Raw genomic sequence first — 14,608 nt, 5'->3', positions numbered from 1 at the left:
ATTTATTGTAGAGATGAGGTCTCGCTGCCCAGGCGGGTCTCGAACCCGCGGGCTCAGGCAATCCACTCACCTCAGCCTCCCAAAGGCACGGGATTACAGGCTGAGCCACCGAATCCGGTTTCTTATAGTATGATAATTATCTAGACAGAGGTAGCCGACTCCTGGTTGAGCGAATTTGACACATACCATCCTCACCTGTGAGTCTCTAAATCTGCCAAAGATTGAGAGGCATTCTTCTCTCTTACTTTTTGTGAATGGCCAGCTCTATCATATATTTAGGAAAGCCAAATAACTGCAGTATTTTGCACCAAAGTCTGAGGTCTTCCAGCTCTGATGTTTATATTTTTATTTATTTAGGTCGTTCTCCCAGATTTAGAATTTTATATTAATCTTGGAGATTGGCCCTTGGAGCATCGAAAAGTCAATGAAACACCTGGTCCTATACCTATTATTTCATGGTGTGGCTCTCTGGATTCAAGAGATGTTATCCTTCCAACTTATGACATCACCCACTCCACACTTGAAGCCATGAGGGGTGTTACAAATGATCTCCTCTCTGTTCAGGGAAATACGGGTAAGTTAAGATTAATTCTCTAAAAAACAGCTTAGAGATGGAAAAGGTGAAGGGAATATTCAGAGAGAGTAAATGTATATTTTTACATGACTATTCTTCTTATTTTCTAACCAAGAAAGAAAAAAAACAGCACCCTAAATGCTGAAGTGGTTTATGTAGGGTCCTTCTAATCCAAGAATTAAAGATACATGGTCTGGGCTAGTAATGTTCAAACCTACCTTTGCGGAGTCTCCTTTGAGTCAGTCTCTTGTAAATGGCATTTGAACATAAATATTTGATAAAGTTTTCACTTAATTCTGACGCCAATGCCTTTATTTCGTGGGGTGGAATGACAGAGAATTTTAAAAATTATAAGGTGATATGCAATCATAAGAGAATTGTGATAGCAGTATAATTTGGATATTCCTACCTCCCACACACTTTGTAGGGCATCCTCCCCTTCCCTTCTTCTACCTCTCCTGAGCCTTTAAAATCTGAATTCCCTTCTCTCTGTTTGGTGCCCTTAGATTCATGGTAGAACCTATCTTTTTATTAAACTAAACTCCCTGAGTAGGAAAGAAACCCCGTCTTGTCTTTATAACCTCTATTGGTGAACTTATTTGGTCAAGATCAGAATATTTTTGTAAGTTACTTTTTGTCACTAACTAAAGATAACATGAGATGAAAACTGACCTACTTTTAATATAACAGTGAATTCCTGAAAAGTGTGCTAAAATAGTAAAAAGAGTGATCTCCAATTTCTACATTTTATGATCTATCCCTTAGAACCCTGACAAATGTTAACCAATGACTTCTCTCTTTAGAATAATAAAAATAGATTGAAATTAATTCTTCCAAATTCCTTCCTTTCAGGAAATAGAGGATATAAATACATATATACATATGGTTGAATTATACATATATATTTGCATTAAACAGCATATTGGAAAAAATCTTTCCCAAATTCAAAATTCTGAGTAACCTAAGGATGAAAGATTTGTGGATGTTGCTTAGTTATATAGTTTTTTTGGTCACTCTGCCTAAGAACAAAAGCTTAGTTCATGTTTGTTTGTGAAACACAAAAGACAAGAAGCTGATGCCTTGGTGAGTGAACCAAGTCATGGATCTCTTTTTTGCTTTGAACATAGTCTGACGTTATTTTGGATGTTTCCTGTTATTGTACAACAGAAAACACCAATACTTGTGTGATCTCTCATGAGTAGACAAATGAGTGACATTAGAGCATTCTTTTACATAACACAGCAAACAGAAGGACTTTTTGAAAGCCTAAACATGGAAGCATCTCTGACAAATTGAGACAACTCAAGTTTTTGGAAAATAGTATCTACTTTAGAAGATGAGTTGATGATAAAAGAACTTTAACATCACAAACAGCAGTGGTAGATTAAAGATGATTATGCTTACCCTATAAAAATGTCAAATTCATCATCATAATTTTTTATGGCCTCACACTTCTAGGGCCTTCCTGGATCAATAAAACAGAGAAAGCCTTCTTCAGAGGTAGAGACAGCCGAGAAGAGAGGCTTCAATTGGTACAAATGTCCAAAGAAAATCCACAGCTACTGGATGCAGGAATTACAGGATATTTCTTTTTCCAAGAGAAAGAAAAGGAGCTTGGAAAAGCCAAGTTGATGGGTTTCTTTGATTTCTTTAAGGTATGTATTTGAGTCTTCCTGTATAGATACAAAGTGATAAACTAGTATTAAAAATCTATCAAGCCAGGGGTGGTGACTCACACCTGTAATCCCAGCACTTTGAAAAGTGGAGGTGAGAGGATTGCCTGAGTCCAGGGGTTCGAGACCAATCTGGGCAACTTGGTGAGACTTCTTCTCTACATTAAATCAAAAAATGTAGCTGGGTGTGGTGGCATGTGCCTGTGGTTCCAGCTACTTGGAAGTCTGAGGCGGAAGGATCACCTGAGCCCACCAGGTCGAGGCTGTGGTGGCCAGTGCATTCCAGCCTGGACAACAAAGTGAGATTCCTACTCAAAAAAAAAAAAAATCCACCAAACAGATGGTCTTAGGTAAATGTCTCCAGTCTTGTGAACTAGCACATATATGCTCACACTTCCTAATCAGATACCAGGAATTATAAAAGTCACTGTGCTTTCTTCTTTTGCTGTTGATAACTTTATCTACCAAACAGCTCAGAACTGTCCTTAATGTTTAAAATATAGTGCAAAGATTAACCTGGGATTTTAGTGTATTTTTTTTTTGTTTTCTTTTCTTTTTTTTTGATATTTGCTTTAATAAACTGTGAGTGTAAATATATTTACATAAAGTGATCTCAAATGTCTTTTGTAAATAGAAAAAATTCCAAATACATGAAATAGACGTTGGGATTGGAGTTCAAGTCCTGTCTTTAATCCTGCCTCTGCCACCAACTGTGGGACCATCTCTTAGTGCCTTGGTCTCTAAACGCATGCGATGCCTGCCTGTCTCCTTCAGAGGATTATCAAGAGGCTCAAGTGAGATAGAGATGTGAACGATGTGACAAAATCTGACTGGCTAGAAAACTCCTTGGTACCAGTTATTTAAGAAAAAAATCACTAGGCCTGGCATGGTGGCTCAAGCCTGCAATTCCAGCAATTTGGGAGGCTGAGGTGAGGGGATTGCCTGAGCCCTTGGGTTTGAGACCAGCCTGGGCAACTTGGTGAGACCTCGTCTCTACAATATATCAAAAAATGAGCTGGGCGTGGTGGTGTGCACCTGTAGTTCCAGCTACTTGGAAGGCTGAGGCAGAAAGATCGCCTGAGTTGAATGTGCCACTGCACTCCAGCCTGGGTGACAGAGTGAGACTCCAACTCAAAAAATAAATAAGTAAATAAATAAATATAAATGTTTATATTTGTTTGTTTTTAATTTTTCAGTACAAGTACCAAGTGAATGTGGATGGGACCGTGGCTGCCTATAGATATCCGTATCTCATGCTGGGCGATAGTTTGGTTCTAAAGCAGGACTCACCGTATTACGAACATTTCTACGCAGCACTACAGCCTTGGAAGCATTATGTTCCAATTAAAAGAAATCTTAGTGACTTACTAGAGAAAGTTAAGTGGGCCAAGGTACGCTTTCTGCAATTTTCATTTCTTTAGGTAATAATAAACTTGCCAGTATTAGTTACATGAGTTCCATTACAACCTAACTTAACTTGACAAAGTGTAATCAAAAGAAATATTATTTTTAAAATCATTGTTCCCTTGAAATATCCAAAAAGGCCGGACTTGGTGGCTCAGCCTGTAATCCCGCGCTTTGGGAGGCTGAGGTGAGTGAATTGCCTGAGCCCACGGGTTCGAGACCCACCTGGGCCACTTGGCGAGACCTCATCTCTACAATAAATCAAAAAATTAGCCGGGCGTGGTAGCGCGCGCCTGTAGTTCCAGCTACTTAGAAGGCTGAGGCGGAAGGATCACCAGAGCCCAGCAGGTTGAGGATTCGGTGGCCACAAGCGGCCACTGCACTCCAGTCTGGGCGACAGAGTGAGACTTCAATTCAAAAAAAAAAAAAAAAGAAATATCCAAAGAATCAGAATCATTGTGTATACACTCTAATAACATTTATGAAGATTTTCCGATGATTTAAAGTCCATTGTTATTTAGAATATAGACTTTCTAAATGAATCGCTATTCAGCTTTCACACACAAATAAAAACACACAAAATGCAAATTACTGGTGGAAAAGACCAGAGTTAAAGTTCTTTATGCACAAGAAAACACTTAAGGTAATTAAAGTATTCCTCCCCAGTTAGAAAAAAAAAGGCATGCTTGCTATATAATATTCCAAGAACCACACATTTCCTATAAAGTTGGAATTCATTTTTTAAAGGAAATGTATTAATTAGCTGTTGTTTTATTATATAAAACTTCAAAATTATAAAACTACTAAAATTTACTCTTGGGTTATAAAACTATTCTGTTTCTAGCTTTCTAAGTAGCATTATATGGTTATGGAAATAGCTGGGTACCTGAGACGGAATCATTTTGTGACTCTTTATAAGAGCCATAATTGCTTGCACACGGCTTTTCTTGTGGACAGCACGGTAGAAGATTCACTATTTTTCAAAAGTATAATTAGAAACACCGACTGAATGAACATCCTCAGAGTACTAATGACTGAACTTTTTAATTACAAAAACAGTACAGTCGTTCATAGCTACTGTTTTATAACATGGCTTTTTAGCTCTGGCTACATACTTACACGGAGCTTTTAAAAGATGTTATAATGTGGAAACTGATTCGGTTCTACCGTCAGGCAGAGAGGCCTTGGTTGGTGGGACAGGTAAAGAACTCCAGGCTTACTTCCTGGGCAGCTAGGAGAGTGTCAGAATGGCCATAGTCGAGGCTGCATACAGGTGGTTGCACTGTGGCCAGAGGAAGTGGGCTACTGAATCTGTGGAAGAGGGGCCAAACACGTATGACCATGTCTCTTTCACAGAGTTGTTTAGAGAAGTCTTCTACCTCTTTCTACAGCCTCGTTCTTAAGTTCTATTTTCATCATGTTCCATCTGTCCCATGCTGCTCACTTTCAAGCCCGCATCCATTCCACCTCACAGTCAGCCCTCGCTTTCTTTGTGGCTCACCGGAGTAATTTTCATTCTTTTTTTTTTTTTTTTTAATCTTTCAGGAAAATGATCAAGAAGCTAAGAAGATTGCCAAAGAAGGACAGCTGGCTGCCAGGGATCTACTACAGCCACACAGGCTTTACTGCTACTATTACAGAGTGCTACAGGTCAGCTCAGAGTGTCTGCCCTACTGGGTCAGGTGTCCTCAGACCACGTGCTTAGCCCGAGCGCTTTGTGCCCTGCTTCCTCAAGGGCTCAGAGAGTCAGCCAGCTGGCTAAACCAAAGCACTAGCCTAGGGAGGGACAGGACTGGTGCTAGGGCCCTTCGTGGCCTCCATGTTTTTTATCTCCTTTCCATAGGATGAGAAACAATGCTTGGAGCCCTCACAGATACAGATTAGAAACCCCTCCTATCTTGTCAGTTCTTTCTTTCTTTTTTTTTTTTTTGAGTTGGAGTCTCACTCTGTCGCCCAGACTGGAGTGCAGTGGCCACTCCCGGCCACCACAGCATCAACCTGCTGGGCTCCGGCGATCCTTCCTCCTCAGCCTTCCAAGTAGCTGGAACTATAGGCGCGCGCTACCACGCCCAGCTAATTTTTTGATTTATTGTAGAGATGAGGTCTCGCCAAGTGGCCCAGGCGGGTCTCGAACCCGCGGGCTCAGGCAATCCACTCACCTCAGCCTCCCAAAGCGCAGGATTATAGGCTGAGCCACCGAGCCTGGCATTTTTTTCTTTTATTAACTGCTTTGTGGAATCTCTAGCTTAGGTATTCTAGAATTCGCATCAGAGAACGTTTTCCTCATCTGGAAAATAAGAGGGTTGGACCAGAGGTCATTAACATTTCTTCCTACTCAAAGTGTTACCTCCTTGTTCCCCTTGCTACCTAAATTAGTAATTTCTACAGTACAGGGTGGAAAGCAAATATTTAGCTTGCTATATTAAACAATTAAATTGCGCTGGTTGTGGTGGCTCAAGCCTGTCATCCCAGCACTTTGGGAGGTGGAGGCGAGAGGATTATCTGAGCTCAGGTGTTCGAGACCAGCCTGAGCAACATGGCAAGACCTCGTCTATACAATAAGTAAAAAAAATTAGTCGGGCATGGTGGCACATGCCTGTGGTTCCAGCTACTTGGAAGGCCGAGGCAGAAGGATCACCTGAGCCCAGTAGATCAAGGCTGCGGTGCCTGTGAGCATGCCATTGCACTCCAGCCTGGGCGACACAGTGAGACTCTGACTCAAAAAAAAAAAAAGCAATTAAACTAATGAAAAATATTTAGAATAGTGCCAACACCTTAGGGCTAAATCCTGGAGCACAGATGTTTACCGGGAATCCACAGATTGGTCTCTTGAGTTCTGTGTTTTCCTTGGTAAAATCTAAACAGGAAGAAAAAAATTGGAAATTCTGTTTTTGGTCTTAACCTAAATTTATTTTTCTGTAGGCAGAATGAAAGGAAATTTCTTCAAATGCCTGTGAATACTACCCTCTCATCTTTTTATTTTCACAGAAAAATAAAAATGATATAATACTACGAGAAAAGGATTGTCAGTATTGGGAAACTGCTACGGGGAGCATACTTTCTTAATAAGGGTATCTGGTCTCAAGCCAGGTGAAATAGGGACCAAAGTGAGACTCATACTTTACCTGTAGAATGACCATTTGTATACCTAACCCTGAATTATACCTCACATCTTTAAAATAAAAATTAAAAAAAGAAAAATGATAAATGATAAATGATGCCATTTACTAGAATCAGCCCTCCCTTCCCTTAAATTGGTTCTGTCCTCTCTACCAGTCTAGCTCTAATTTTAATAGTAAGAGTTTCTCCCCCTAAAACATCAATTAGACTCATCTACTCACGTCAGCATTTTGTTGGGTTTGGCCCAATACCAGGAATGTGCAGCTAAAGAGAACACAGAACCACTGAACTGAAATCTCCTCCAGTTTATAGGAATATTTCAGTCCATGCTCCCAGAATGGGGAAGCATGTCACTGATCTGTGACCAATTAAAAGTGTGTGTGACTGCAGGCCTGAAGGAAAGGCCTAGAGCATGAGTCTACCAACTTTATTTTGAGATGCTCATCATGTTTGTTTGCACCTTTAGAGTATTCAACAAAGTTAATTATTCATTAACAATGGAGGATACAGCCAGCTTTTGCTAGATGTGAAATTGTAGATTGGGGTTTCTGGCTAGATCGTGAAATATCACTAATGCCTATAATAGCGAAAGCTAAAATACAACTTTAGGACTGGGATAAACCAGACCTTTGGTTTTAGTCTAAAGATTCACAGCAACTAGAAAAGAGCTCGACCTAGGACTTAGGTGGGGTGGAGGCGTCAATGGAATCAAGTGTGGACTCATGTTTCAATTTCTTTCACATACACATTTCAGAAATATGCCGAGCGCCAGTCCAGCAAACCCGAAATCCATGATGGAATGGAACTTGTTTCTCAGCCGGATGACAGCACATCCATCTGCCAGTGCAACAGAAAAAAGCCTTTAAGAGAAGAACTTTAATTGGCCCAGATTCACACTCCTGTGTATACCAGCCACATCTTTAAAGAAAGCCTTAAGATCGAATCTAAGCTGTGAAAAACAGTACAGAAGACCCTACCCAGAGGACCGGTTCTTCTGGTGGCTTTACATAATGTGGATGGATATAGCAGTACAAGTTGAGTATCCCTTATCCAAAATGCTTGGGAGCAGAAGTATTTCAGATTTTGGATGTTTTCAGATATGGGGATATTTATATATACATCATGAGATATCTTGGGGATGGGACGCAAGTCTTAACACAAAATTAGTTTATGTTTCATGAATACCTTATACATGTTAGATTTTTTAGAAAGAATTTTGTGGGCCCGGCTCGGTAGCTCAGCCTGTAATTCCAGCATTTTGGGAGGCTGAGGCGAGTGGATTGCCTGAGCTCCCAGGTTCAAGACCAGCCTGGGCAACTTGGCAAGACCTTATCTCTACAATAAATCAAAAATTAGCCGAGCACAATAGCACACACCTGTAGTTCCAGCTCCTTGGAAGTCTGTGGTGGAAGGATCGCCAAGCCCAACAGATCAACGCTGGGATGGTGTGAGTGTGCCATTGCACTCCAGCCTGGGTGACGGAGTGAGACTCCAACTCAAAATAAAATTTTTTTTGTTCATGAAACAAGTTTATGTACATTAAACTATCAGAAAGCAAAGGTGTCACCACTATCTCATCCATCTATGTGGTATCATGTTGGTGCTGAAAGTTTTGGATTATTTCAGATTTTGCCTTTTTTGTATGAGGGATGCTCAGCCTGTATTTGAGCAAGTGTTACCAAATATTGCTGAATATTAATACATTTTGAGTAAAAACTGCTATTATCAGATCACAGTTTTTCTGAAAAGAAAACTCAGGGATCATAGCAGATAGCAAAGCTCACCAAAATATAAATCAGCCTTTACGAAGCTGTTTACATAACATGTATTGATTCATTTCTATCCCTTGTTCATGTCCTTCCACTTCTGATTATGAAGAGAAAATATTTGTTCAGGGTTTTTTCTCCTCTCTACTGCATAATTTCTCCTCTTTAAGCTGCTTTTTGGCGTTCATTAAAAGCAGTCTGCTTTTGATAGGTCTGACAAGGGTAATTAAGGAAGCAAAGGATGACTCTTTTATTAAAAGTAGCATGGAGACTGGAGGGAATTTTTTTTAAAAGCACTACTCATATCCTTTTAAATAAATTTTGCCAAGACCTGAGGCAAAGTTAAGGAGAAATCGTGCCTTAAGCTGATCATTCCCAATCTAATCTGGGTTGTAGAGCTGTCAAGGACGACACAGTTATTAACACAGAAGGAGCCATCCCAGGGACATCATTCATTGTCCATAGAGTGAACAGATAAAAGATAACTGTAGTCATGGAGAACTTTAATTGTTTTTAAGCTTTAAGAAAGATCTTTGAGAACATTGAAAAACCTCCATGACAAGCTTCAGGAAACCTGTTATCTTGGGATCCCCAAATACTCTGACAACAAAGGCAAGCACTCATGCTTACTCCACCGACTCCTTAATTTCTGCTGGTTTCATTGCTCAGCTGAAGACTTTGGGCCTGGTGCAGTGGCTCATGTCTGTAATTCCCACTTTGGGAGGCAAAATGGGAGGATTGCTTGAGCCCATGAGTTTAAGACCAGTCTGGAAAACATAATAAGGGCCCATCTCTGTCAAAAGGTAAAAAAAAAAAATAGACTGGAAATCTTTTTTTTGCCTTTTAGGACATGATCAAGATTTAGGGCTCTTAGTCCAGAAGTTCATTACACACTCCTTGTAGCACTGTCAGTCCAGGATTCAGTTTGCTCAAGAACATGCTCTAGCCGGGCTTGGTGGCTCAGCCTGTAATCCCGTGCTTTGGGAGGCTGAGGTGAGTGAATTGCCTGAGCCCGCGGGTTCGAGACCCGCCTGGGCAACTTGGTGAGACCTCATCTCTACAATAAATCAGAAATCAGCCAGGCATGGTAGTGTGCGCCTGTAATTCTAGCTACTCGGAAGGCTGAGGCGGAAGGAGTGCCGGAGCCCTACAGGTCGAGGCTGCGGTGGCCGGGAGCATCCACTGCACTCCAGTCTGGGCGATGGAGTGAGACTCCAACTCAAAAATAAAAAAATAAAAATAAGAACATGCTCCAAAAACAACAGCTACCCACACTCCCAATTTTAAAATATTTACGCTGGGTGTGGTGGCTCACAGCTATAATCCCAGCACTTTAGGAGGCTGAGGCAAGAGGATTGCCTGAGTCCAGGGGTAAGAGACCAGCCTGGGAAACTTGGCAAGGCCTTGTGTCTACAGTAAATCAAAAAATTAGATGGTCATGGTGACATGCACTTGTGGTTCCAGATACTTGGAAGCCTGAGGAGGAATGATCACTTGAGCCCTGCAGGTCGAGGCTGCGGTGGCCATGAGTGTGCCACTGCACTCCAGCTTGGGCAACAGAGTGAGACTCTTGACTCAAAAAAAAAAAAAAAAAAAAGTTTACTCCCCTAATTGAAATATTTACTTAATCAGGAAAACAGTGTAACCATTTTAAAGTGGTCATATCTGTTCTTACTGAAGAACAATAAGAACACAGGATTTTTTTTTTTAACTAAACAAAACTAGACTTCAGAACAGCCTAATCAAAGCTGAGTATCCAAGACAAACTCTAATACCCATCAATTGTCACAGCCAAAAGTGCACAAGTAAAAAGTAAAGGGCAAGCCGTCCTGAGACACTACTGAATCTGAGTTTTACATATGTTATTCATAGTGTTTCAGACTTGTCAAAATTAGGCAGGAAAGGTTTCCTCCCTCATGGCCCTCTATTTCAAACCCCAGCTCCTGATAGCTAATGGCGTTTTATTAGAAACATCTTAAATTTTAAAATGTTATATCACCTGCTACCAAAAAAAAAGTCAAAAACAAGTTGAGACAAACTGGGCAGCTTGCAGGAGTGGAACAGGAAGGTTGTGTTTGAGAAGTAAGTAGAGCGCTCAAGAAATTCTATAGGGAGAGAGCAGCCTTAACCTAGATCATTTTCCATCTTGCCAATATAACCATAACCTTTAACAAGAATTAGTTTTACATGGCTTTCAGCTTGAAAACAAAAATGTTTTCAATGTGTTGAAAGTTTGGAAGGAGCATCGATACTGAGGAGGAGATGGAAAGAAGGGAATGTTTACCTTTTGCTTTATACCTTTCTATAGTATTTAAATTGTTTTTACTAGAAGTGAATCAAATTGCAAAACAAACAAAAATGCCAGCCTGAGAAAAGACAATACATGCACAAAAGTATAAGTGGGAAAAGAAAATAGATGTTTATATTTTTCCATTATACTGTTCTTAAATCTATGTCTAGAACTTTGTCATGGAATGTATTTTATATACTTTTAAAATAAAGTAAATTTTCTAAATACAAATTTGAAAAAGACACCTTTTGTTTTTTAAGAAAGAGATTGTAGCCATCTATAACCCTGGTATTTCTATAACTGAATTGGTCTTATTTTAATTCTATTATGTCATGAATAAAGAAGCAAAATCTAGCCAGGCTCCGTGGCTCAGCCTGTAATCTCACGCCTTTGGGAGGCTGAGGTGAGTGGATTGCCTGAGCCCGCGGGTTCGAGACCTGCCTGGGCAACTTGGGGAGAACTCATCTCTACAATAAATCAAAAGTTAGCTGGGCGTGGTAACACGCGCCTGTAGTTCCATCTACTTGGAAGGCTGAGCGGAAGGATCGCTGGAGCCCAGCAGGTCGAGGCTGCGGTAGCCAGGAGCAGTCACTGTACTCCAATCTGGGCGACAGAGTGAGACTCCAACTCAAAAAAAAAAAAAGCAAAATCTCCACTCCGTCCCTAGTGGGCAGAAATCGAATATTAGAGAAAAAATATTTAGGTTTAACATTATTTTTGTGAATGATGAAAATAATACAAGTCCAGACAGAAGATGAATGGTCCCCTGGTATAACAAGGCCAAGGTCAGAAGAAAAATCAAGTTCTTGTTTGGAAGGAAGGATCCTTGTGGTAGTGACGTACGTCTGACTTCAAATAGTTGAGGAGCGAGTTAGCTGACCTTAGGGTAGACATCCCTCTTGAATGCCCAGAACCACAGTTCATCCTTTCCCAACCACTTGCAGCCACCCACTTTCAGCCTCCTGGGGAGCTGGTCCAGCCTCTGAGATCAAGGCCAAGTCCTTTCTGTAGAGTTGAATGGAAAAAGAAGCCACTAACTTTAAGCTGACACCTTGCATTGCAACAATTCTCAGCCCAAGGAAGAGATTGGGGTTTCTTTATTCTATAGGAAGAAATAGCAAATTCTGGAAGGCGGGGGATGGCAGTGGGAAGACCTGACAGCAGAAGTGAGGGGAGGAGGGGAAGAGAGTTAGAAAAAAAAATAATATTTTTGTGAGATACCTATTCTGTTTCACTCCCAATTGGTGAATTCTGATACTAACTTGCCTGTTAGCATAAGACTTCCCAGGTTTAAAGGCATCCACAGGACTGCTCTTACAGACACCAGTTGCAAGGGAGGACCCCAGGCCACCCACACTTATGACCAACTGGCTAAAAATGTAGGAGTTCCCATGAGTCCTCTCAGGTTTAATAATTCATTGGAGCAACTCACACCACTCAAGAGACATCATTATAAAGGATACACTTAGAACAAGGTCTGGGAGAGAGCACAGGGTTTCCATGCCCTCTCTTCAGGGAGTCAGAACTTGTCACCCTCCTCCAGTTCACCAAACAGGAAGTTCCACTGAGCGTTGATGCCCAGGGTTTTTACCAGTGTCTCATTACACAGACATGATTGCGAAGGTCATTGGCCACATGACTGAACTCCATGTCCAACCCCTCCCCATTTCGGGAGTGGGGAGCTACTAAAAGTCCCAACCCACTAATCACATGCTTGGTCAACCCACTAATCACCCATTGGTAAACTATCTTGGAGTCCACCACAAGCACCTCAGTGACATAGAAAAAACACTTCTATCCCGTAGGAAATTCTAAGGGCTTTTGAAGCCCTGTACCAAGAATCAGAGACAAAGATGAGAGACGAGGCCTGATAATTAAGTTCACGAATTCATCCTAGAAGAAGTGCTCCATACCTCTTTGCTGATTGTCCCTATGGTCCCCTTCATAGTACTCCCCTTGGGAAGCTATGCACCTATGCCAGTGTCTAGTCCACCCATTAAAGCAACTTCGAAACTCTTTTTCTGGAATGGCCATCAGAGCCGTCGTCGTATTACCCTTGATGTCCTGAATGTCATCAGATGTCTTTCTTTCAATATTTCCTTTACCTTTGGGGGTAGACAAAAGTCATTGGGGACCAGATCAGGTGAGTAGGGAGAGTGTTCCAATACAGTTATTTGTACAGTGCTGACAATGTAAGCCCACAGTGGCAAGTTCGTGAACTTGTCAGACCTCAACAAATAATGACAACAGCTCTGATGGCCATTCCAGAAAAAGAGTTCCAAAATTGCTTTAACGCATGGACTAGGCGCTGACATTGGTGCCTAGCTTCCCAAGGGGAGGGAGTACTTCAAAAGTGACCTTAGTGATAGTCAGCAATGAGGTATGTAACACTTTTTGTAGGATGGTTCGCGAACCTGTTGGAACTTGTATATTCTTTATAATACAACACCCCCAAGGGCCTGGGAATTGAGGACCACCTATCTAAGCCATGAGGTTTGATAGAAAGGCTTGAGGTAGTAATATTACCCTTACCCCAGAAGATCAGGACAAATACCTGAGCCTTTCAGTAAAGATGTGCGTTCGTGACCCGCCTGGGCAACTTGGCGAGACCTCATCTCTACAATAAATCAAAAATGAGCCGGGCGTGGTAGCGCGTGCCTGTAGTTCCAGCTACTTGGAAGGCTGAGGCGGAAGGATTGCCAGAACCCAGCAGGTCGAGGCTGCGGTGGCTGGGAGCGGCCACTGCACGCCAGTCTGCGTGACAGTGAGACTCCAACTCAAAAAAAAAAAAAGATAAGCATTAGCCAGATCCCATCTAATTTAGGACTGGGCTGATGGAAGGGGGATATTTCAAATAGGCAGCAAATAGGCCTCCCTCTGTGACCTCCAAGAGTTACCATCCACACCTTTATTGTAAACCAGTGGGCAACAGGAAATACCAAGCTTCAGATGACAATAAGCCAGCTAGAGAAACACGAAGGCTGTTTCCCCTTCATATCTCATCTCATCTGCTCTACTTTTCTGTCCCCAAAGAATAACGAAAACCCCCTGCCATCACCAGCATAACTATATCACTGGCACTGCAGCTGTGGAAAGGAAAAGGAAGATACCTGTCACATGGACAAGAGCTAAAAGAATCCTCTAAGGAAAATGGTCTGTCCTCTGCCCTATGCTTTTGTTATTTAAAATGGGGGTAGGCCAGTACGGTGGCTCACGCCTATAATCCCAGCACTTTGGGAGGCTGAGGTGAGAAGATTGCCTGAGCCCGTGGGTTCAAGACCAAACTGGGCAACTTGGCGAGACCTCATCTCTACAGTAAGTCAAAAAATTAGCCGGGCATGGTGGTGCATGCCTGTAGTTCCAGCTACTTGGAAGGATCGCCTGAGCCCAGCAGGTCGAGGTCGCGGTGGCCGGGAGCATGCCACTGTCCTTCAGCCTGGGTGACAGAGTGAGACTCCAACTCAAAAAATAGATTAATTAATTAAATGGGAGCGATTTACCAATTGACTCCCTGATTTGGGATAGTCTTGGTGGCATGGCTACTTAAAGGGAAAAATATTATAACAAGATTCTGTTCTTGACATCACAATGAAGGTTTCTGTTCCCTCTAGACGCTAGAATATGTTGTTTTTTGTTTGTTTGCTTTCTGGAGTCAGGGTTTCATTCCGTCATGCAGGCTGGAGTGCAGTGGCACAATCACGGCTCACTACAGCCTCCAACTCCTGAGCTCAGGCGATCTTTCCACCTCAGCCTCCCAAGTAGCTGGGACAACAGTCCCACA

At 41.8% G+C, this 14,608-nt stretch overlaps 1 protein-coding gene across 1 annotated transcript in view; it reads left to right on the top strand.

Annotated features, from left to right (window-relative positions):
- The window catches only part of KDELC2 (KDEL motif containing 2), a 15,792-nt gene extending 7,772 nt beyond the window's left edge, over window positions 1-8,020 (top strand). The window contains exons 3-7 of the mRNA XM_008055302.2: window positions 358-574; window positions 2,033-2,229; window positions 3,444-3,638; window positions 5,197-5,301; window positions 7,526-8,020. Coding sequence (XP_008053493.1) covers window positions 358-574; window positions 2,033-2,229; window positions 3,444-3,638; window positions 5,197-5,301; window positions 7,526-7,651 — 840 coding nt within the window. The 3' untranslated portion in view covers window positions 7,652-8,020. The remainder of the gene's footprint in view (window positions 1-357; window positions 575-2,032; window positions 2,230-3,443; window positions 3,639-5,196; window positions 5,302-7,525) is intronic.
- The last annotated feature ends 6,588 nt before the right edge of the window (window positions 8,021-14,608 follow it).

Source organism: Carlito syrichta, unplaced genomic scaffold (assembly GCF_000164805.1).
Source record: "Carlito syrichta isolate Samal-C Ts95f unplaced genomic scaffold, Tarsius_syrichta-2.0.1 Scaffold301816, whole genome shotgun sequence".
Lineage (NCBI taxonomy): Eukaryota > Metazoa > Chordata > Mammalia > Primates > Tarsiidae > Carlito > Carlito syrichta.
This window is presented reverse-complemented; position numbering and strand designations above follow the sequence as displayed.